We start from the raw sequence: 23,677 nt of genomic DNA, 5'->3' as shown, positions 1-23,677 counted from the left end.
TAAGAAACTGAATTAGTTTCACTCTAGGTTTTATTGGCAAAGTGATGACGAGAAGAGAAAGTACCGCCTTTGTAAATAAAGTATATTGTATCAGCCTAAAGATCAAGTGGGTCTAGAAATTCATGATTTTAGTATTGAGAACATTGACCTGCTTAGTAAATGTCTTTTCAAGCTGTTTGTCATAGATGAACCATGGTAGAAAATACTACCCAACAAATATCTTGGTTATAAGCCCCTATCATAGGCTTAATGCAAAACTAGGGACTCTCTTTTGGGCTAGTCTTATAAATGTAAAACAAGATTCTCTTTATTTTAGATCCTTTACATTTAAAATATGGGTCACAAACTATGTTTTCATAAGACAAGTAGTTGGGAAATGCAACCTGTGAGAACGACCTTGTCTTTATAAAACATAGCTAGACACAAACAAATCACTATCTGAAGTTTTTAGTTCCTCACCACCTAGTGTAGAGGCCTCGTAGGTTGAAAGTCACCTTTGCGTTTTTGTAATTCATGACGATGTTTCTAGACTAATAGTTTCATATGAGACATGAAAGGTTAAGCGAGTGTCCACAAGCAAAGTTCGGCTATATCAAAGCCATGGTGGAGATGGTCCCGATAATCTTTAGAAGGACGCGGTCTTCTAGTATGCGTGTAGTTGTAGATCTAGTTGTGCACGCGTGGTGTGTGTGGGGTGTGCGTGTATAAACAGTGTACCAAGACGAGAGGCTTTCACAAAAAAAAATGCCCAACAAGGTGGTGAGATGGGAACTGATGGATGCTAAACTGGAGAAGATGAAAGACAAGTACAAGACAAAGTTATAATTTTGTCTTTCACTGGCCATGTGTTGATTAGAAGAGTTAAAATGGACGGATTGATAGGATAGATAACCATACTATAAAGAGGGCTCCAAATACAGTTGTCTAGTACCACTTGTGAAATCTAACATTGGATATGCATTAGGATGAAGTGACGATGTGATATCAAGTGAAAAAACCATTGAAAGTGCAGAGTTAAAAGGAGAGATTTCAACTGCAGTCCTTAATAGTATTTATTTTATCCAAAAGACGATTAATGGACATTGGAGAGATAAAACCAAAAAATGAACTTCAACTTCTATTTTAAGTGCTAAAAAGGTGCAGTTCTTTCAACTGCCGGGCACGCGATCCGGTGCAAGCCACAAGAAGCTGAGGTGGCATGCGAGCTGCTATACCACACGGATCATAATATCTACTGCCAAGAACCCTAAACCCATTGTTGTCGATGGGATTTGGTCATTTGGATTTTGGAACGCCTGGGGAAGGGTGGAAAATGAAATAAAGGCGCCGAAACAGACCACGAAAAAGAATCGGAATAAACATGGACAAGTCAAAAAAGCTTGATAGGCTGCAAACTGGACAGGGACATGAACACAGCAGAAAACCGAAAAGCAGAGCAGGGGAAAGCAGACCGTGATCGATGCAGATATGCTTGTAAACTACACAGGGCATCGGATCCGATGCAGTCCTCTCTCCTGCCAATCTGTATGCTATGTTCCATTGACAAGCTGCAGCACTGCCAAAGTCAAACCCCACTAGATTGTGGTTTACATACACCATCCATAAGCTGCCTCAGAAAGTATGCAAAGATATGCTGCTGGATGGGAAGCTGACGCAGCAACACATCTCAAAATCTACACAGAATATGGCACACACTTGGGAAACTGTAACTGGGAAGACAAAAACCATCAGGCGGCAGGTGCGAGCAAAATAGACTTGAAGTCAACTAACTTGTAAACATGGTTAATCGGGATGTAGAGTTTCATATGAGTATGCACGCAGAGAATGCCAACACACAACTTTTTAACAAACTAACATGAGTACACGGTGATACATAATGCACAACTTAGATCTAAAACAGTTTCTGAGTCCAGTACAGGCGCACTGGGAGAAGCTTGAAGAAATACAGGCTACTACAGTTAGTTGCTAGTTACTAACAATAGATCTACGTCGTCTTTGACATACAACAAACAGCACATCAAGACTACAGCTGGTCCTACACTGAAAGCAACAACTGAATGCATTACCATCGGGGGTGTTTTACAGCAAGTCAAATTCTGGGTTCTTCATTCAGGCATGAGAGACGGATATATCCAGCAGGATCATGCCCGCGCTCTCTTGCTACTACCGCTGCAGTTCGGACACTTGTAGTGTTTGATGTGCTCGGCCTTGGCAGGAGTGATCTTGACACACTTGCCATGGAACCAAGTCTCGCAGGCATCACAGCATATCCAGAACTCATCCTGTCCGTAGTTGTCACCACAAGAACCACACAATGTGTTCTCATGATCTTCCTCTTCCTCCTCTTCCTCGCCGCCACTGTCATCCTCATCCTTTGGAGGTGGCATCTTGGAACCCCTTGAGTTGGGTTCTGGCTGGCGTGGTGGCTGTATATGTGTTTAGTGACAAGAATAATGGAATGAATTTAGAAGGTTATTTATGGCAAAAAAAAAAAAAGGTTAAAAGAAGAAAGCAGTCAATCTCAATCATACTTTTGAGCCAGATTTATTGCTCTTGCTGCTGCTTTTGGGAGTTTTCTCCTTGGTTTGCTTCTTGGCAGTTCCCGTGACAACTTCATATATGGTAGGGAGGTTATTAATCATGACAAAAAGCCGCTTCCTGCAACAATCACAAAAAGCGATTACATTCTAGCTGACTGCGAATGTTAAAGAATCCATCAAATTGCTTTAGACCATAGAATAGTAGAACACCTAGAATGCTTTAACTGTAAGGAAAATATGCTAGCTGAATAAAACAACAAACATTTTCTATCTTATCATTCACATGTTGAAATCTAAGGTACACCAGATGGATTTTACATTATGATTTACATCAGCATCTGATGCACACACGAAGCATCACGTATAACCAAAATTTAACAGAAAAGATCAGCACATGTATGAAAGCATTAGTTTCAAAGCTCAGGGACATATAATTGAATTCCTTAATGAGTTTCTCCACCCTGCTACCAGTGATAATTTAAGTGCAGGAGAGCTTATTATTTCAAAACAACCGGGACTAGATTATCTATTGCTAGGATTTTCTAATCTGGGAAGAGAATTCTCTATTTCAGTGGTAAGAGATATTCCCACTGGATGGAAATAGAACACTTCCTTTCTGCATGACTGCTTGAGAGGGAAAGAGTGTCAGACAGATGAACACGAGAATTGGGGCAATGTTTAAAAAAGACATTCGCAGACCTCAAGGCAATTCTTTAACAAACTAGTATTATTAAAAGGCCAGTATCCTTAACATGAATATGAAAATATCTAGGCCACTCACAAAAGCGTATATAAAAATTGAATATTTATAGATTAGATGTAGATAATTCAAATTAAATGTTCAATGATGCATCTAAACTTGTAATTGCAAAACTCAAATTCATTTCTCCCAGGATAAATAAATTTAATTATTTAAAGATTTGACATTCATATAGTAGCCCTTGTTTAGTTGGAGAAATTTGGATTTTGGAGCTACTGTAGCACGTTCGTTTTTATTTGGCAAATAATGTTCAAACATGGACTAATTAGGCTCAAAACGTTCGTCTCGCAATTTCCCACCAAACTGTGCAATTAGTTTTTCTTTTCGTCTACATTTAATGCTCCATGCACGGGCCGCAAACATTCGATGTGACAGGTACTGTAGCAACTTTTTAGAAGTTGGAGTGGAACTAAACAAGGGCGTAGTTAACTTTCATCTTTGAGTTTGACTGCTAAAATTCCAAATTTGGAATTTTGTTGTTCAAATGTGGACTCAAATTCAATATACCCAACACTTTTCAGTCTAGATAGCAATGGAGGACAGCCTTTCCATGATATCTACCATTGATTTCTGTAGCTTTCACAGAACACTATAACTAATCGACGCTAAAACAAACTAATGCTGAAGCAGAGGAATATAGGACTGCACAGGATTACCAAATTAACAATGCTACTAAAGTTACTTTGACCACTTCTCAGTTAACTTCAGCAACGCAGTACAAACTAGAATTACACCCCAGTAGCTCAAGCAAAAGAAGAAAAGGTGTTATCTTTTTCTTTTTGTATAAAGAAGAAAACTATAGCCACATCTTAAAGAGTTATCCTAACAAACTGTGAGAAAAGCACATGCCACATTGTCATTAACTGATTCCTAGTGCCTAGTGATTTCGAAGGTAATGTAGTTTTGCAACAAGGCTAAATTCATACAATAGAAGCTCAAGCCCATAATGAAGACAATGTTTGCATGCAGTCAGCAGGACAGAGCTCCCAAATCTATCATGAATTTGTGACAGTACGCTTGATCCTAACGTATCATGATAGATTAAGCTCTTAAACGGAAACAATTGGAAAAGTAAAGAGAAACAACCATACACCGTAACCATGTGGATTCATATCTAAGGCAAACCAACAGAAGATGGTGAAGACAATGGTTAATGAGTGATTAGATGTATCAAATGACACTTTAAAACAAATGAAACAACACAAGACGCCAATACATTGAGTAGAACGATCACAATAAGAAACAATGTTATCAAGTCTAGTCCATCCTAGTCGCCATGGGACCGACCAGGTGAACAGTCGTGATTAGTCGTTGACCACCCTGGTCGGTCCTAACCGTCCTATATATCAAGACTAATATACCAAAGATATACTTATATCCTGTATGTTCTAGAGTACAAATCAAGCATAAGATAACTCTTTTTTTCCTCGAAAACGTAGGAGAGCTGCGCATCATTATATTAAGAACATAAAATGGGACAAGAACCTATACAACACAACACAAGTCACACACCCCTAAACTCACACCCACTCAGCAATTCCACTGTTCTTTGATTACATTCGTGCCCGTGAATGGTACTAAATTTGATCAAAAACAGGACTCTAACCTCCTGGAGCGGGGGAAGTCAAGAGGAATATACCTCGAGCCACCCGCCAAACACAACTTTCGTTCATCTTCAGCTAAAACAAGTGCGCCTGCGATACTTGGAGCTGCGCCATAAAAAATGCACCTGTTGCGGTGTGTCCATAAAGTCCATGCTCCAAGGATTATGAGAGAGTTCATTCCTTGCCTTATCATGCCACTAGCAGCATTGCTCACTCTTTCCCACCAATTATGGAAAGAGGTTTCTGTGGGCTGCGGAGAGAAGGCTTGAGTCCTTCGTGAAAAGAAACGGAACCAAAATTCTCTTGCGGAAACACAAAGGACTAAGAGGTGATCAATGGTCTCCGCAGCCTGGTCGCACAGAGGGCAACACTCAGGATGAGGGAGCCCACGGCGCGCAAGTCGATCCGCTGTCCAACATCGGTTGTGAGCAACCACAACCATACAAAGAAGCGGCATTTGGGCCGTGCCCATGTCTTCCAAACTCTTTCCCACAACCCAAAAAGTGTAGACCCCTGAAATAAGCCATCATATGCTGTCTTGGCCGAATACTGTCCATTTGGAGAAAGCCACCATATATGTCTGTCCTCAACATCTGGTTGCAAATAAAAATCTGATAAGAAGTCCCATAGGTTTAGGTATACAACAATTACCCCAACAGCAGCTGTACAAAACCTGCTGCCTTGTGCACTTACAGACTTCCCATGCAAATGTTTACGATTTTGCCCCCCTCTTTAAAGAAACTCACCAAGGAACATGTCCAGCCCATTATTGACCACATTGCTGATCAGCTCCCGTGTTGGAAAGCATTGCTGATCTCTGATGGTGGCTGCATGTCAGGATACAAATTGGGCTGAAAAACATGAGCCCAAGTGGCCTAAGCCATCCCAGATGCAGCCGAGCAATTATTCCATTCTGTTTGTGGTCATCCCACCCACCACCACCACCCCCCCCCCCCCCCCCCCCCCCCCCCCGTCGGTGCAGTAATCACAATTAGCCATCAACTAATCGGACTAATAGAGTCGTGGCCCCTAGTCAAGTCCAGGATACTGACTAGGACACCGACTAGGACGATTAACCGGATGACTTCACATAACACTGGTAAGAAAATATCATAACATTGTATCCCTTGTGCGAAGTCATGACCAAAGGGAAAAAAAACTTCCATAGACTTAGAAGAGAACTTGGTTTTGCTCATGAGAAAGAAAGAAATCGTAGATATGATAGAACAAAGATAATGATTAGAAAGATCATAGCATCATAGCCCTAGTGCTTGTAACCAGCAAAACAAAACACTTCATGTGATAATACAATTTTGATATGCTCATGAAGAAAAAGAAAATAACAGGTGTAGCAAAGAAATCAAAGATGATCATACTGTGGGAGAGGAAGAACGGATATTCACCTGCACATCAACCTTGCGGACAGATAATACCTGAAGATTGTACGGTAAACAATAGTGGACCCAACTTCATCTCCAAAATGTGGGGAACATAAGGGCTAAGCAGAGTCATATATAGGCATAGGATTGATTCCACTAGGCATGTAAAGCAACTCCAATGTAATAAAACAGGAAGTATGGAGGGAGCCAAATGAGAAGAAACAAGTAATGATGTATTATCAACTATTCAGCTGTCTGAATACAAGATGCTTTAGTGTAGTATAAAGCATAACCAAAGCAAATTGGCATCTTGTGTAAAGTGTAACGAGCAGAAGCATCGAATGTCCAATAGATTAGCAACGCGTGGTAGGAAGTTTGAGATGGTCTGAAATTCTGAATATGCCCATGGTCTTGACACAGAAGAAAGATTCATCTAAGATACAGATATTTAACAAATAATGTGACGCAAGTTTGAGTTACTGTTCTCCTGGAGCTAAAGAATTAGTGATGGAGATAGTAGCAGAAGATAATAAGATTTTTTTTCATATCAACCTCCACCAGCAAGTAGCACAGGAATAAATCCTTTCACTCTTTTTTGAGAGGGAAAATGCATGACCTTTCTAACCATTCAAGCCTACAACATAGCCATGCAGGATCTTTTGACTCTTAAGTTCTGAGTGTAAACATTGGACAGGTGCAGTCAAACATCAGCCAGGAGGACACTGAGCAGCCAGAACTGATAAGATGGAGTCACCAATGAAAACTAACAAAAGGAGCAAGGATGTTTCAGTGAAAGGTGTTTCGAATGCTATGACTGAGCTATTGAGTATAAATGTACGAGGTTTTTTGAACTCTGACCAAAGACATCACAAATCTTAGCAAACAGTGCTGCAAAAATTATCTCTATAGAAGTTGGCACCAATTAAGATGAGAAAATTCCTTCATTGTCATCCAAAGCTATATTAATCCCTTCATTGCCATTCAGATTTACATGTTCTCTTGGTTGCCATTGGTTTATATTTTTTGTTCCCTTATCTGCCATTGTCGTTACTTTCTCGTTAATCCATGTATACACCGTTAAAACATGTGGCGTGTGCGTCGCCGTCGCCGTCTCCGTTGCGTGCGTGAACGGACTGGGGATTCTTCAATCCATCGCATCCGCGACGCGTGCCTGTCTGTCGCGCAGGCGCAGCAGCTCACGACGAAAGTGAAGTGACCCACGAGGCCACGCCATCGGATGACCTGAGCAGCTGAGCACGGGTAATGAGAGTTGTGCCGTCGTCGTCCTCTCTCGCGCGAGCTGGAGGCACTGAGCGTCCACCTCTCCTGTCCTGGCCGGCCGGGGACGTTCTGGAATGTTTGCTTCCACGCGCCAACTGTGTCATGCCCGTACGGAACGATGGCGATCGGGGGGTTCGTCACGTCCGCCGGCAGCCGGCTCGTTCACTGTCTGACAACCCATGAAACAGAGCAAGACACTGGTAATAGTGCAGTAACAGGAGCCTGCATTTGGTTGCTGCAGGAGCAGACGAGCAGGAGTACGTTCATCATGCATGCCAGTTGCCAGCCCGGTGGCCGATCGCCGAGGCAGCCTGTGCGGCTTGCTGGCTTGCATGCGCAAATGTCAACGCCACTCCAGTTTCCAGCCAGCGGCTCGCTAGCTGCGGCCATTGAAGGCCTGCCTGGGCAGCCACGGCGCGAGTGATGAGGCCCCTCGTGCGTGCGAACGCGAACGCGAAGCCCCAGCCCCGCCCCCGGTGTCGGGACAGGAATTGAATCGGAGGCAGGCAGCACAGGCAGGCCGGCACCCCTCCCCCATGCGCGCGGTCGCGTCGTGGTACAGGCTACGCGGGCTACAGGGGTGCCGGGTGCACGCACGTGAGCGCGCGCGCCGTAGCGTGGAAGGACGGCCAGCCGGCAGCGCATCTACGCCGCCCGTCACGTCGACCGCCGAGGAGGGGTCAGGGCAGGGGCCTGGGACTGCGGAGCCGGTCACGGTATGCGAGCGCTAAGAGCGAAAGAGACGAGACCGCCACAAGTTTTAACGGTGCATACGATGGTTTAACGAGAAAGTAACGACGATGGCAGATAAGAGAACAAAAAATATAAACCAATGGCAACCAAGGGAACATGTAAATCTGAATGGCAATGAAGGGATTAATATAGCTTTGGATGGCAATGAAGGAATTTTCTCAATTAAGATTCTGATGATCTGGGCCCAAACATCCCAAAGAGAAGTAGAGAAAAAGGAAGCACAACAAGCATCGTGGGTAGGTAACAACAAAGTCAAATCTGACCAAATGAGAGCCAAGAATGGACACAACACATAGCACAGCTCGAATGCCAATGACAGCATGTGAGGATCCCATCCTTCGCTAAGGATGCTCCAATACCATGTTACGCAAACCTAGAAATCTGAGGGGATATATGCATACAACGAATGGCCCGACAGGCCAAAGTTAACTTTGTCCTATTACATATCCACATAATTGTAACGACAGTTACCGTGCGCAACGAAGCCAAAATTTAAGGCGAGAGGAAAGCTTTTCCATGCAAATATCTAGGACTTGAACTACACACTCCTGAACTTCAAAGAATGCATGTGCAGCCACTAATAAAAAAGATCAATAAAAGATTGTCAGGATAGCAAGGTCGCCTACTCAACAAGGCTGGAAGGCTTACACTAGTTTCGTTTTGTCCTCCACACCCACTTACTTCCTCACTACCTTCCCTGTACTGGCATGGGCACAGACAGAAATAGACTAGATCCATAGGTCCTTACTTTGGAAAGGAAAAAGAAAAGGCCAATGAAGGCCACTGCTTGTCAACTGGGGAAGACTAAAACGGCCAAAGAAGCTTGGCGGATTAGGCATCCCAGACTTGCAAAAATTTGGACGAGCATTGAGGCTGTGATGGCTCTGGCTAGAATGGGTCAGTGACTGTAAACCATGGGTCGGCATGGACACCCCTTGCGACACCACAGACCGCTTATTTTTCAACTCATCCACCCATAGTGAATGGAAAAAAAAAGGCAAATTCTAGAAAAGCAGTTGGCTGCATGAAGTCGCTCCGGAACCTTGGCTCCAAATCCCTATAACTTAGTTAAGCGTAAGAACAAATCTGTCAGCCAAGAGCTACATAACAATGTATGCTGCAGGGTAGAATAAATGACGCTACTAGGCTTGTGCAATTTATCACCCTGTGGATTCAACCCCAAGATGTACACCTGCAGCTGGATGTGGAGGGACTCCATCACCTAGAGATGGGCTTCGAATGTAGAATACACCATAAGTCGGCGTATCAGATTCAATTCGCTGGGTCCTTCAAGACCTTCTGCAACAACTTGATTTGGAAAGCAGAGGCAGAAAATAAGCAAGCTCTTCACTTGGACCTTAATCCAAGATAAAATTCTAACAGTTGATTATCTGGCAAAAAGAGGATGGCCACATCAAACATCTTGCACACTATCTCATGGTCAACAGGGGACACAGGTCTTCATTTATGTCTGCTTTGCCCTTTTGAGGCTGACATTTGGAGGCAATTGCTAGCATGGGAAAAATTCTCTCTACCTTCACATTTCCAGGTTGCTAGTTACACCTCCACAAGGTTACAAAAGGCGCTAGGCGCTCTCTAGGCGGTGACCCATTGCATAGAGCTTAGGCGTGCCTGGGCTTTTCCTAGGCATTTATATCAGTCTGCACTATGTATACTTAATTGACCAATTGTGAATTAAACACTAACATGTGTGTGTAATTCTTGTTGCTACAGTACCAGAGAGGAGTTTATGAGAGGAGAAATAACAAATAAAAGTACATCTAATAGTATTTTGTGAGAAAATATAACTTCTAGGGAGCAGAATGTAAGAAACCAGTAAAGAGAATCATAGTAAGGAAGTTTCCAGAAGTTCTTAGAAAGAAAGGGGGCAAATCACAAAATTGCTCCATCTTATCCTTATCTTGTACGCTGTACCCAGCATCTCTCTCGTGGGCTCCCCCCCCCCCCCCCCCACCCTCCTCGATCTCTCTCTCTCCGGTGGAGGGCGGCTGCTGCAGGCCAGCCGTGGAACGGCCCCGTGCGCTCCCCACACCACCACGAGCTGCGGCGCCACCACGTACGTTCCCCACACTGGCAACGACCCTAAGACCTTCCCCTTCTGCAGTTCTGCTCCCTTCTCCTCCCCTTCAAACTAACGAGCATCAACGTTTCTGGACCAAAGATGTAGGAGGGAGGACAAGAGGCGACGGCGCCGCTCCCTCCCTCAAGCAGAGTGACCCTGGATCTGTGGGCTCGTCGCCTATCTCTCCGCCTACCCAGCAGGTGGTGCCCTCTACCCAGCGCTTAAGCGCACCTAGGCGAGCACCTATACCGCCTTTTGGAACACTGCACCTCCATTGCTGATTGGTGGGAAGCTGCTGTCAAGACAGTGCCAAAAGAGGAAAAAACAAAAATTCAATGGCCTATGCATTTACGTCACGTGGAATTTGTGGAAAGAATGAAACCAGAGGATATTCCAAAATAAGAGCTCAACGCCTCTAACGGTAGCATTACACATAAAAGAAGACATGGAATAACGGCAACGGGCTTTTCAAACCATGTAAGGAAGGATCTAGATTTGTTTGCTTTGTATCCTGTTTGCCCCTCTCTCTAGGGGACATCATGCAGCCCACTGAGTCATTATTTTATTTCTCCTACTTCAATGCAAGGCAGAGCTCCTGCCACCTTGTTTTTCAAAAAAAGCAGCACTTCCCAACCACATTCCTCTTTGTTACAACGCATATTTGATTCCCGTGAGCATAGTAAAGGCTATTAATAGTACTCCATCTAGTTCAAAAAAAATTATGTCCGATGAATGCACATCCAGAGATACATTATGATTGCTAAGTTCATTAATTAAAATGGTAAATGACGAGCATTTTAGATTATTTTGGTAAAACATATAGAAGATACTACCTGTGTTAGTAAATGTATGAACCAAACTTCTCTAATTATGACCATTGATTTGAGTGAAAACTTGATCTATTTGTTGTGACAAAATCCTTTCAAAATACAATGATTTTACAAGTTTTATTATAATGTTCATATAAAAAGGGTGCAGCCAATGTTGCACATATAAACCATGTCAATGTCCAAAGACCACAGGTTATTGCAGATTGTGAAGAATATACTATTCTTGTAATTCACCTAGGCAAGTTCACACATAATGTAACAACAAGTTTCAGTATTGGTATAAACAAAAAGTGATCCTTAGCAAGTCATTTGTAGGACACTGATGTCCAATTCAACTTCAAATTTTGATGACAAATTTGTTACAAAGAATGGTACGAAACAACTGAAATAAAAACAACCAAAAGAATGGAGGCAGATTGGAATTGACAAAATAACAGTATATGCTCCACAATGACTTTGATGACAAAAGTAACTTTATGGTTTTCAAGACAATCAATGCATACAATGATAAGGATTAACTGCAAGAAAACACCAATAAGACTAGAGACCCCACTATTCAATAGCATACAAGCAAAGCATCATATCGTAACAAGATTGGTTACCACAACATAAGAAAGCCATAGAAATAGACAAGCAGCAAATACAATACCTGGAATCTTTGTCAAACCCAAATCTTGCACCGAAGTAAAAGGCCACAGCCAGCAACCAAGCATCACTGTGCACCGCAACTAGTGACAGCCAATCTTTCTCATCCATCCCGTCACGAGCAAAATTAATTCCCAGAGCTGGCTCTGGAAGTTCAGGAGGAACCTCCTCTGCAGGCAAGTTCACTTCCCATGTTTCATTGGGAAGACCATACAAACACAGATTCTCTTTCTCTGCAAACAAAATGTTAAAACCTTAAGATTCCAGGTCCTTGTCAAGATTCTTTCTTCCATGCTATCTAATTAAAAGAATCCATAACCAAGAAAGTTCGATAAGGACTGCAAATTACACAAGAAAATGAAACCTAGAGACCAAAGAAGGAAACAGAGTGGGTGAATTGGAATTCATACCCTCCCTAACATTGCTACAACACAAACAGGAAAACCAGGGTACTAATCCACAACTTTGTACAGAGCTATATCCGTCAAGGATAAGATGCTACTGCCTACTAGTGTCCAGGAAGGTATTACTATAACCTAATTTAGTGAATGTAGAACAGCAGCCATGAACTACATAGCAACAAGGAACCTACGAGTTAAAATGGTAAAAATATTTTGTTATAACAGAAATAGAAAAAAAAAGAGAGCACAGTTCCACTAGGACGCCAATGAAACATTGTGCCAGACTGTCAGTGCCACCTATGCTCCAATGACTTTCCTTTTTTTTTTTTGAGAAAACAGTGACTTTCCTATTAAGTATTCCTTTCGACGTTGTCGCTGAAAGCTACCCAAAGTTCTCGCTGGCCCAAACGAAAGCCCAAAAATACCCCGCGTGAGGTGGGCTGGCAACGTGGTCACCTGCCACTACTTTTCCAGTTTTATATATACGTAAGGCCTGTTTGGTTTCGAGCTCCCAAAACTTTTAGTTTCTAAAAGTTTCAGGCAGTCTTTTAAAACTTTCTAAAAGAATATTTAGGCTCAGTTCGCTGGTCTGAACTTTGGCTGAAACTGGCTGAAAAACACTGTTCTGGCTGAATTGTTAACACTGTTCTGACTGAATTGTTGTGAGAGAAAAATACTGTTCCGGCTAAAAAAAAAGCTAAACAAGCCAAATTTAAGACAAGCGAACAAGGCCTTAGTTGAATCTTCTAAAACTGACTAAAAGTAATAAATGTTGTTAAACAAAAACACTTTTTCCCTTCTTAAGGAGAAAGAAGAGGAGAAGACAATAAATGAGAGATAATAGAGGTCCAGAAAAAACTTTAGGAGATTTTAGGAAGGATGAAGCTCTAACAAAAACTAGCCTCCTAAAACTTTTAGAAGATTTTAAAAAAAATATTTAATTCTTTAGACAAATTCTATCTAGATTTTAGCTCATTAAGCTTTTAAAGGGTAACCAATCATGACCGTAGTACTCCCCCCTGCTCTCCCAAACTCAAGATAGTACATGTAAAACGTCATCCAATTAGAAAGTAGCTCAATCCAAGGGGAGAAAAAAGAGAGCACCCTCCTATACCTCATTCGTCCAACATCCTTTTTTTGCACAAAACTAATCCACAACTGAATGGAAGCACCAAACCAGCAGAGAATAATTCCGACCAAGCTTTTCTGCTTGGGGCAAAAAGCAGAGAAGCTTTGCCTTGAACTTCAAGGCCAAAATTCCCAAAAACCAGCACAATACAAATTCCCGTAAAAATCCAGGGATGGATCGAAGCGAGAAACCAAACCACCCAAAACCAGTGCCAAATCCACAAAAAGCTTCCTCCTCTCAGCGACGAACACAAAAATCACAGAAAACCTCCCAGTCAAGCGCCTCGAAGACCGCAAGTGTCCGGCGAGAAACAGCGCGAACGCCACCGAATCGTGCGAATCGGAGGAGCGGCGTGAGCGAGCTCACCTGGGTCACACTGCTGATAGAACTTCTCCACGTCTGCAAGAAAACCAAGCAAATCAAACCAATTTAGCCACCAGGAAACCAATCGATCGAACGTGAATCCTCAAATTCCGCGAGGGAGAGGGAGAAATGGGTGAGGAGCAGGCGCGTACGTACCGGTGGTGAGCGCTTTGATCATGCCAGCCCGCCGCGCGCGGAAGTCCCGGAACACGTCTTCCGGCGTGCGGTGCGTGCCGCCGCCGTCCATCTCCCAGCGCGGGTGCTAGCTAGGGTTAGGGTTTTGGGGAGGCTGGGAGCGAGGCGGGGTGTGGGGGGCAGCGGAGCTTGAGGACAGCGAGAGCCACCAGGATTTTTAGAAGAGGCTGGAGGGAGGGACGGGATGGGGGACCAGGGCGCGGATTTTGAATCACGTCGAGGGGGTAGATGAAACGTTTCGCAAGGGCTCCCTCCTTTGGTCCTTTTCCCCTGTAGGAATTTGCATCTCAGCCCCTGCTTGGAGTGTGAATTTCAGTTCGCTCCTGATGGGAAACGGTCAGCTGCACTGCTCTGCTCTGGTGCGGTCAAAGCCTACCCGCTGTCACGTGGGACCCATTCCCCAGAGACTGTAGCTCTGTCAGCCTCTGCTTTTACCCATCTGATGATGTGATAAAAATAACACCATTAGCATGGCTGCAGGAGGTGTTTAGATTGTAAGTTTTTTCACTCTCTCTTCATCACATCAAATTTTTAGACATATGTATGGAGTATTAAATATAGATAAAAAAATAACTAATTACACAGTTTGATTGTAAATTACGAGACAAATCTTTTGAGCCTAGTTAGGCCATGATTGGACAATAATTGTCAAATACAAATGAAAATGCTACAGTGTCAAATACTGATTCCTAACCCCAATCTAAACAAGGCCCCAGAGGCTAGCGTGCGTGTTTGGTTTCATCTTCTAAATTTTAAATTTTAGTCATTGTTCTATCAAATATTTGATATATGCATAAAGTATTAAATATATATTATTTATGAAACTAAATGAATAAATTGAGACTAATTTGCAAGACGAATTTATTAAATCTAATTAGTTCATGATTTGATAATATAGTGCTATATAAATATATGCTAATAATAGATTAATTAGGCTTAATAAATTCGTCTTATAGATTACTGAGAATTTCTATAATTTATTTTTTTATTAATATCTAAACACCCCAATATCTCATACGACGTTCGATGCGACGCCTCGTATACTTTACTCCACGTCAAACACCTCCCAGCCTAACATGCTTTCATCGATAGAAAAAAAACAGCATTTTTGGCAGGACGAACAAAGTACAGAAGAACGCTTTCATAAATGGCAGTGAATTTTGAATCATAACTGTTGTATCTTTTATTTTGAATGTTTGTGATTTGGTTCCGAGTACGACGGTACAAAAGCGCACAGCCTTCTTCAAGTGGCAACAGACCAACAGTCGCGACTGATGTCAGAAGTAGCACGCAGGGCAGCAATAGCCCGAAAACAAACCCTTCATGCACATCTTCTGTTGCTTGTCAACAAAGCAAGAAGGGAATTTTTGCCGTGGGACATCACGAAAACGGGTATTTGGCTGGAACACACCGCCAAGCGTAGCATTTGCTGAGTAACATTCCAAATTCGTGTTTATTTGCCGTAACACACCGCGTCCATTATTTTATTCATTTTTCGTATTCGCGGAGAGAGAAGGTAGGGAAAATGTCGTTTATACCCCCGTCTTCACGCTCCGGTTCACTGATTTTCGGTGGGGGGTTGGAACAGGGCCATGGTCGGCCGGCCATGGAGAAGAAGACGATGCCGCTGCTGCCGCTGCCGGTGGCGCACAAGCACGTGCACGGAGCTCCCTGGGCGGTGTGGCCAGCCCATGGGCACGCTCCCCGGCGGCGCGGCCAGCCCAGGGGCGCTCTCCCCCACGGCGCGGCCAGCCCATGGGCACGCTCCCCAGCGGCGCAGGTGCGCGGCCGGCCTAGGGGCGAGCTCCCCGGCGGCGCGGCCAGCCCAGGGGCCGTGGGTGGCGCCTCGGTGCTCGAGCTGAGGCACCACATCTTCAGCTCCGCGTCGGCCAGTAGCAGGAAGGAGGAGGTGGACGGACTCCTGTCCACCGACGCCGCGCGCGTCTCGTCGCTGCAACGGCGCATCGACAAGTACAGCAGGCTGATCACCACCTCGCCGACCGCGGCGGCGGCGGTGGCGGTGACCGCGTCCAAGGCACAGGTGCCTGTCACCTCGGGCGCGAAGCTCCGGACGCTCAACTACGTGGCCACCGTCGGGCTGGGCGACGGCGAGGCCACGGTGATCGTGGACACGGCCAGCGAGCTGACCTGGGTGCAGTGCATGCCGTGCGAGTCGTGCCACGACCAGCAGGGCCCGCTCTTCGACCCGTCCTCGTCGCCGTCCTACGCCGCGGTGCCGTGCAACTCCTCCTCCTGCGACGCGCTACAGCTGGCCATGGGCGGCATGTCGGGCGCCGCGGCGTGCGGCGGCGCCGACGGCGGCCAGGACCAGCAGCAGCCGGCGGCGGCCTGCAGCTACACGCTCAGCTACCGCGACGGCTCCTACTCCCGCGGCGTCCTGGCGCACGACAGGCTAAGCCTGGCCGGGGAGGTCATCGATGGCTTCGTGTTCGGCTGCGGCACCAGCAACCAGGGCCCGCCGTTCGGCGGCACGTCTGGCCTCATGGGGCTCGGCCGGAGCCAGCTCTCGCTCGTCTCCCAGACCATGGACCAGTTCGGCGGCGTCTTCTCCTAGCAGCCGCCGCTCGCCGCATCAGCAGGCCAGCACCTCGGCCCCGCCTCACGCCGCCGCCGCTCGCTGCAGCAGCAGGCCACCTCACCACCGCAGCTCGCCACCGACCGGCCGGCCGGAGAGCCCCGACCGGGTCTTCCCCACGCGCGGCCCCCTGCGCTGCTGCCTTGCTCAGCCATGGCTGTGTTCGGAGAAGGAAGAAAGTCCATTTGCAGAGAAAAGGTGCGGCTAGGGTTCCTACAGGGCTGCGAAACGTGGTCCGGTTCGACCAAATCGAGTCTGGCTCGACCAAGTGCGGTCCAAGGGGCATCAGTGGTCATTTTACAAATTTTCTCTCTCCCAATCTCTGGAAATAATTATTTTAATGGACGCGGTGTGTTACGGCAAATAAACACGAATTTGGAATGTTACTCAGCAAATACTACGCTTGGCGGTGTGTTCCAGCCAAATACCCGTTTTCGCGATGTCCCACGGCAAAAATTCCCAAGCAAGAACTATGAGAACTGTGATTTTGTGAATATAGATGTACAGAACTGACACTGTTACAATCCGGTAGGGTACCATGGATGTCTACAGAAGGATTCAATTGTCACTTTTCAAGGAGTCTATCAATTTCAGGTTTGGTCAAAGTTATATAAAAATTAATAACATTTACATACAAGAAGGCAAACTAGTTATTAAAAATATTTTCAAAGTAAACCTAGTTGGAGACGTAATTATTAATAATATTTATTGTAAACTTGATCAAAGTTAAACTAGTTTGACTCGTACAAATCTCATACTACTTCTGTTCCAAAAAGAATGTAATTATGAGTTACGTGTCACGTAAAGTGGTGACTAAGTTTCTAGCGAATAGTATTCATATTTATGGTTCTAAATTAATTTAATATGAAAACATATTTCGTAATTAATCTAATGGTATTTATTTGGCACCATAAATATTCATGCTTTTTTCTATAATTGGTCAAACTTAAGGTACTAAAACACGATACTGTGCTAGAATTGTTTTTTTTGGACGGAGGTAGTAAGTATCATTAAATTAATTATTAAAACTATTTTCAAAGTAAACCTAGTTGAAGACATAATTATTAATAATATTTACTGTAAGGCCTCGTTTGGATTAGGGTATGTACAACAGAGAGACAGCTGTTGTCTATAAGTTCTTGGAATTTACAACATAGACAGCTCATACAACCCACAGACAGCTGCTGTTTGTTTGCCTGTCTACAAATCGTTTAATGCTTGCATATAGTCATGATCAATCATGAATATCATTTCTATGTACCATTGTGTTTCTAATTGATGCAAAACAAATCCTTCAAAGTAAATCATATATTACATATATAATGTAATATAATATATTTCATAGATCAAATATAACACACTGTTATCACGTAACTGAAAATGAGCTTGATGGCAAGCAATCAAGCATTCAGTTAACCGGTAGGCCTGAAGAATGGATGGACTATACCGAGTGGTGCTCACTTGGGCCGAGGAGAATAAGAATGCTGCTGCGTCCATTAGGCCATAGATTAGGCTTAGGCCATGTACAACCCGTCAATTGTAAAGTTTTAGGAATGCACACACAGCTTATACAATGGCCGTCTCTGTCTGTGAACTATTAAATGTACGCAAATAAACCATGATCAAATAGAAAGATCTTTGTATATCATTATTTTGTTGCATCTTGATTCTTGATACAATCACATACAAATAAGATGAATGGAATTACAAATTTTCTTTAGAACCATTGTCACAGATCATCTACCCCTATGAGTATCACTAAACAAATATTAAAAGTACAGGAAATAAAAAAAAAAACTCTTCCACTCTACTCATGTGCGACCATCCATTCAACTCTATCATTGCATCTGTACTCTCTCTCACACTCCGTAGTCCAGACTTGGACCAGTCTCTCGTCTCGATCGGAACGGCCCTCTCACTTGGAGTCCTGGAGAGATCGGAACAGCCGGCGCGACGGCAAGCAAGGGGAGACGACCAGCGCGTGTCCCTCGGACGTCTACGGCCACGGCGGCGGCGACGACGAGCTCGTGTCGTACGTCCTCCGCGCCATGCCCGACTGTCTTTGGCCTGCCGCATTCATCAGCTCCGGTGTCTACGCGCATTCTTCTTCTCCTGCACAACCGCACCGGTTCTGTCTGAGTCGTTGCAATAGGTGTGGAGACGTTAATTTCACATGGGAGCACGAGCCCGAGCCGTCGTCTCATGAGACGACGACCTCGCTATCTCATACGTGCGCCAAGCATGTATTTGTAAAAATGACCGCACATAAATGGCTCCGCAACGACCGTTGTACGTGCCCTAAGGGAATTGTGGACGAAAAGTAGCGGAACTTCCTATCCATCGGATCCTTTCCTCTGGAACCCCGTAGCCACCCTGCGATTTCACAGGAACCAAAGAATCCACTCTCGTCTCTGGTTTTCACTCGCCTTCGCGTAAGCCCGAAGCACAGACATCATTCGATGGCCAATGGCGTGTCTCCAGCTTGATTTACAGCAGCAGCTAGCAGTGAATCATCACGGGTGGTGTTGAAAAGGATAGACTGACATGTGACCTACCCAAGATTTTGGCCGCTAATTAGTACCATGAAGTACACGTATTTTGCATTGATGGTTTTGTTAAAATGGTCTTTTTAATTCCCATACTTTTTAATCCTCGTGTTCCAAACATCTCTTTCTATGTCCTCCTATGTTTTTTATTCCTCTGTTTTGCTATCTTATTCCTACGCCTTTCCTATGTTTTTCCATGTTCCTTTGTTTTGTATTCCTTAGTTCCAAACAGACCCTAAACTTGATCAAACTTAAACTAGTTTGACTTGTACAAATCTCATAGTTGCATCTTTTTGTGGATGGATGGAGTAGCTCTTAATTGTCATTTTTAGGAGATGTAGTATAAATAATTTGTTAGAGATGCTCTTATGTCATTTTTGGGTCCTTCAACCGAGCTGTCTAGGCGGCCGAAATGCATGCCAACCTGACGTAGCAGGAGATTGATGTTGTCACTAGTAGCATTTATTGTTTGGTTTCATTTTATTATACCAGTTAAACAACATTTCCAATGTATAAAGTATTTCTTGCATTTAAATCAACATATTAAGATCCATATTACCTATCATTAGTTATTAAACATTTTTTTTGACACATGGGATCCACATGTCATACTTATATCGCTATTCAAAATAGGATTTTTAGCATTTTTTGCATGGTTCTAATCCAAACACCTTGTGTATGATCAATTTTTTGCCATGCCCTCCATTGGCTATTGCAAAAAATTTGGCTTGGTACAATGGGGGTACAAACCAAATATGCACTTAAACCAGCTTTAAACACAAGTATATGTGTTTGATTCGATGGTTAAAGTAGGTTGAGATGGGTGGAACCCAAAATTTGTAGTGTTCATTTGATATACAAGTAGGTTTGATCCCAGGAGAGAATATTCTCTTAGATATAGGTTCATTTCATCCATCCTAAAGAAACATTTCCACTGGGAATGGGTCTAGTGATTTTGGTGGCTGAATGGCCATAAGTATTAGGACAAACAATGTTTTCTAGTATACAAGAAACTTGGTTTCATCGATGCAATATGAACTTGAGTTAGGCTAAAATGAAGATCAAGCAATCAACATTTCAAATAGAGAAATATCAAAGAGAAGCATGAAAGACCCCAGAAGACAAGCAAGAATCTCAAGACATCATACATGATAAGCTTAGACAAATGAAGGCGAAGAAACGTACTCAGACAAGCACTAAAGAGGTGCACCGGTGGCAGGGTCATCCATGTCCAATTAGCCATGGTGTACTTTTTTTTTGAAGTCAAACTATTTGAAGTTTGACAAAAACTAGATAAAAAAATTAACATTCATGATACAAAATAAGTACCATTAAATGAATTATAAAACATATTTTCTATTAACCTTTTTTAATAATGGAAACAAATGTTCCGGCTTTAGCTTCTAGAGAAACATCAAACCAAACTTATTACAATCTCACTCTAAATAAAACTTAGAGTTCACCGGTGCAAACTAGTTCCCAAGGCGATAACTAAAGTTCCAACCATTTATAGCAAAATAAATATTGATTTTAACTTTAAATTTCTGCAACCATCTTGGATAAAGCACTAGTTGGAGATATAAATATTAATACTATTTTTTTACTATAAATTTGATTAAAGTTAAACTACGAGTTATACAGTCGCATTCGAGGGAGAGGGTATATACTCTGCGGTTGATAAGCTCGTACAGTCACCGTCACACCAGCACAACAGGTGGTTTTCACGACTATGGATGCCTTTTGTACAAGAGCTTAGTATTCCCCCACCCCACTCGAGGGACACTTTGTCCTAGCTCCACGGCAGCTAGCTCCAAACCATCCAAACCAAGAACAGAAGCCGCTGACCCCCGACACACACCATCGATCGCCTCGATCGCGTCATGGCGTCCGATGATTCATCCAACGTGCCACTACAGGTATATGCAGCTTGGTCTCCGTTTCATCACCTGTAGGCTATAGCAGAGCAACTGATCACGGCCGCCTCTTCTTTGATTTGGTTCGATTCCACTCAGGAGCTCACCGGAGCGGCAGCCGCGACGGCGGCAGTGGTGCCGCCGGTGAAGAGCCCCAAGCTGAAGCTCTACTCGTTCTGGCGAAGCTCATGCTCGCAGCGCGTCCGCATAGCCCTTAATCTCAAAGGTAATCCTCATGGCTCTGTCAGGTCTGTGCCGCAAGGGCAATTGCTTCAGAGGTGTTAACTGAACATGAACGTTCTGAAATAATCTGTGGGCTCAAGGACTGGAGTACGAGTATAAGCCGGTGAATCTCCTCGCAAACGAGCAGTCAGATCCAGGTGCTTACATACAAATGGTTTTCAGCATAGACATGTCTACCAGTGTTCTCCTCCACAAAATCTAGGTGCAGAAGTATTGGTCTGAAAACTGCTCAATTTGCCCCCCTTTTTGGCTACAGAGTTTGAGAGACTGAACCCAATCAAGTATGTTCCGGCATTGGTCGATGGCGAAACGATTGTCGCAGATTCGTTTGCAATCTTGCTGGTAAGGCATGCATGGGGTACATATACTGATGATGTACAGTAATACAGGTTGTACAATTTGAGATTTTTTTAGTATTTTTTGCATCCTGAATGGCCATCATGAAGTTCATGTTTCTTATGGTGGACTAGTACCTAGAGGACAAGTACCCCCAGTATCCTCTGCTACCACAGGACCCCAAAAAGAGAGCACTGAATATCCAGGTTAGTCTCTATTTCTGTGCCACCAAAATCATTTCAAGTAGTTTCAGAAAAAGGAACACTACCGAAATAATTTTTATCCTGAAGACACTTAACGTTCATGATAAACAGAACAGAAACGAAAACACGTCCTAATTTACTTTGCCAACTCCTCCAAATCCTTGCATCTCAATGAAATGGTCATATTTTCTTTGAGTTGCAGATTGCAAGCATCGTGGGTTCAAGCATCCAGCCACTACAAAACTATCCTGTCTGGGTGAGTTCGTTCGCAGGAGCTCCCTGCTGACCATGAATCCGTGGTCGCATATCAATAACTGTATCGATTGTTTCTTTCTTTTTTTGATGTAGATGTGGCAAACTTGTTCTTCGCCTTAACTGCAGAATTTCATCGAGGAGAAGTTAGACTCCAACGAAGCAATTAAGTGGACACAGCATCACATCAATAGGGGCTTCACAGGTTCTGTACCCTATCATCATTTTGGTCAATTATGTGAAGATTAGATGAAAAAGATTTTTTTTTTTTGTTTTTGCGAAGAGATGAAAAAGAAATCTACAACCACACCAATCAAACGACAATCATGATTTAAAAGTTCTCTGTCCACTTCCGTTGTTTTATAGTTTGTGATATCCTAATTTTTGCTGCCCTAACATCTCATTGTCTATTTCTCCATGCATGTTCAGCTCTTGAGAAGTTGTTGAAAGGATGCAGCACCAAATATGCCACAGGAAACGAAATCCAGCTGGTTTGCTCTTCAAACCTCATTTCCTTATTTGTTTGAGCATTTTTATTTAAATAGGTAGCTGCAATGCTATGCGACCATGGATTCATGGTTTTAAAAAGTTCTGTTACTCTTGTCCAAAAATCTTTATTCACATAAGCAACTCAAAAGTACCAAATCAAAATGGTACACCATTATACGCCGAAATTACTAATGTGATGAACCCTTTGGGGAACAAAAATGTCCGTTCAAAACGATGGTACTACAAGGTTTAGGCTAAAACTTTTAGCTTATAATCTCGTAGTTCTACCCTATTATCTAAGGATGGTGATATTTACTTGCTGACACTATACAGGCAGATGTATTTCTTGAACCACAGATATACGGTGGAATTAAGCGCTTTGGAATTGATATGGTAGGTACCACTACCATTGCGAATTACGGCTTATTCTTTATTTATAATCGCAAAAGGGCATAGAACGGAGTACAAGCACAAGACCTTGTTTGTTCTGTTTTCTTGAACCAAGATACACAATTCCTCATGCGAATGCTCCATATTTTGTTGTTCTCTGAAATGCTGAATAAGAAAACGGAGTAGGTTTGCATAACACTTTCAGCTACAGTTGCCTATTACTGAAAATGGGAGCGAACTGATGAACTTAGAACATCATCATATTCAGCTGTTGGCTCTAAGGAACCATTTTTTCACCTTGCAGTCAGTTTACCCTGTCCTGGCGAGGCTCCATGAAGCGTTCCTGGAACATCCTGCCTTCTTGGCTGCATTGCCAGAGAAGCAACCAGATGCACCTTCCCTCTGAAAACATCTCTCAGACGTATTCTGACCGGTCTCTTCCCACACTCCATGCCATGAAAAACTTGCAGCAATTACTTCCTGTAAATTTTAGTTGATTTGTAACACGTTATATATTTACGTTTGAGAAATAGTAGAAACTACACAAATAAATCATACATAAAATTTACGGCGTGGCTAGTGCCCGGACGTCTTGACAGACGCCCGGCGTCCGGAGGCCCACGTCTGCAGGCCAGCTGCGCCTCCCCGCCTGCTCGTCCGGCCACCCGCTCGCATCGTCCGCCTTGCTGTGTACTCGCCCGGCCGTTGCTCGCGTTTGCTCACCAGCCTGGCCAGTCTGCTCGCTC

The 23,677-nt window shown here is 43.7% G+C and overlaps 3 protein-coding genes across 3 annotated transcripts; 2 read left to right on the top strand and 1 right to left on the bottom strand.

Moving 5' to 3' along the window:
• Positions 1-1,825: 1,825 nt before the first annotated feature.
• LOC136483660 (PHD finger protein ALFIN-LIKE 8) lies at positions 1,826-14,148 on the bottom strand. The gene is made up of 5 exons (XM_066480786.1): positions 13,925-14,148; positions 13,772-13,804; positions 11,880-12,108; positions 2,532-2,658; positions 1,826-2,426 (listed from the first exon to the last, which is right to left on the bottom strand). The coding sequence occupies exons 1-5, from the start codon at positions 14,013-14,015 to the stop codon at positions 2,142-2,144; spliced, it is 765 nt and encodes a 254-aa protein (XP_066336883.1). The 5' UTR covers positions 14,016-14,148; the 3' UTR covers positions 1,826-2,141.
• Positions 14,149-15,569: 1,421 nt separating this feature from the next.
• Positions 15,570-16,538, top strand: LOC136479687 (aspartyl protease family protein At5g10770-like). The gene has a single exon (XM_066477462.1). It carries the CDS (start codon positions 15,570-15,572, stop codon positions 16,536-16,538), a length of 969 nt encoding a protein of 322 aa, XP_066333559.1.
• A 4,319-nt stretch (positions 16,539-20,857) lies between these two features.
• On the top strand, positions 20,858-23,477 carry LOC136481778 (glutathione S-transferase zeta class-like). The gene is made up of 10 exons (XM_066479072.1): positions 20,858-21,021; positions 21,118-21,244; positions 21,342-21,398; positions 21,518-21,603; positions 21,732-21,803; positions 22,003-22,056; positions 22,182-22,257; positions 22,482-22,543; positions 22,875-22,934; positions 23,236-23,477. The coding sequence occupies exons 1-10, from the start codon at positions 20,986-20,988 to the stop codon at positions 23,335-23,337; spliced, it is 732 nt and encodes a 243-aa protein (XP_066335169.1). The 5' UTR covers positions 20,858-20,985; the 3' UTR covers positions 23,338-23,477.
• The last annotated feature ends 200 nt before the right edge of the window (positions 23,478-23,677 follow it).

This window comes from Miscanthus floridulus, chromosome 9 (genome assembly GCF_019320115.1).
Source record: "Miscanthus floridulus cultivar M001 chromosome 9, ASM1932011v1, whole genome shotgun sequence".
Classification (NCBI taxonomy): domain Eukaryota; kingdom Viridiplantae; phylum Streptophyta; class Magnoliopsida; order Poales; family Poaceae; genus Miscanthus; species Miscanthus floridulus.
Note: the sequence above shows the minus strand (reverse complement) of the source record. Positions and strands in the feature narration are given on the sequence as shown.

Excerpts from the sequence above, each read along its gene's own strand:
- LOC136483660 (XM_066480786.1), bottom strand. The coding sequence starts at position 14,015 with ATGGACGGCGGCGGCACGCACCGCACGCCGGAAGACGTGTTCCGGGAC. Across the intron at positions 2,659-11,879 it reads GGGTTTGACAAAGATTCCAG|GAAGCGGCTTTTTGTCATGA; the intron begins GTATTGTATTTG and ends TGATTGTTGCAG. Across the intron at positions 2,427-2,531 it reads GCAATAAATCTGGCTCAAAA|CCACCACGCCAGCCAGAACC; the intron begins GTATGATTGAGA and ends ACACATATACAG.
- LOC136479687 (XM_066477462.1), top strand. The coding sequence starts at position 15,570 with ATGGAGAAGAAGACGATGCCGCTGCTGCCGCTGCCGGTGGCGCACAAG.
- LOC136481778 (XM_066479072.1), top strand. The coding sequence starts at position 20,986 with ATGGCGTCCGATGATTCATCCAACGTGCCACTACAG. Across the intron at positions 21,604-21,731 it reads ATTCGTTTGCAATCTTGCTG|TACCTAGAGGACAAGTACCC; the intron begins GTAAGGCATGCA and ends ATGGTGGACTAG. Across the intron at positions 22,935-23,235 it reads AGCGCTTTGGAATTGATATG|TCAGTTTACCCTGTCCTGGC; the intron begins GTAGGTACCACT and ends TTCACCTTGCAG.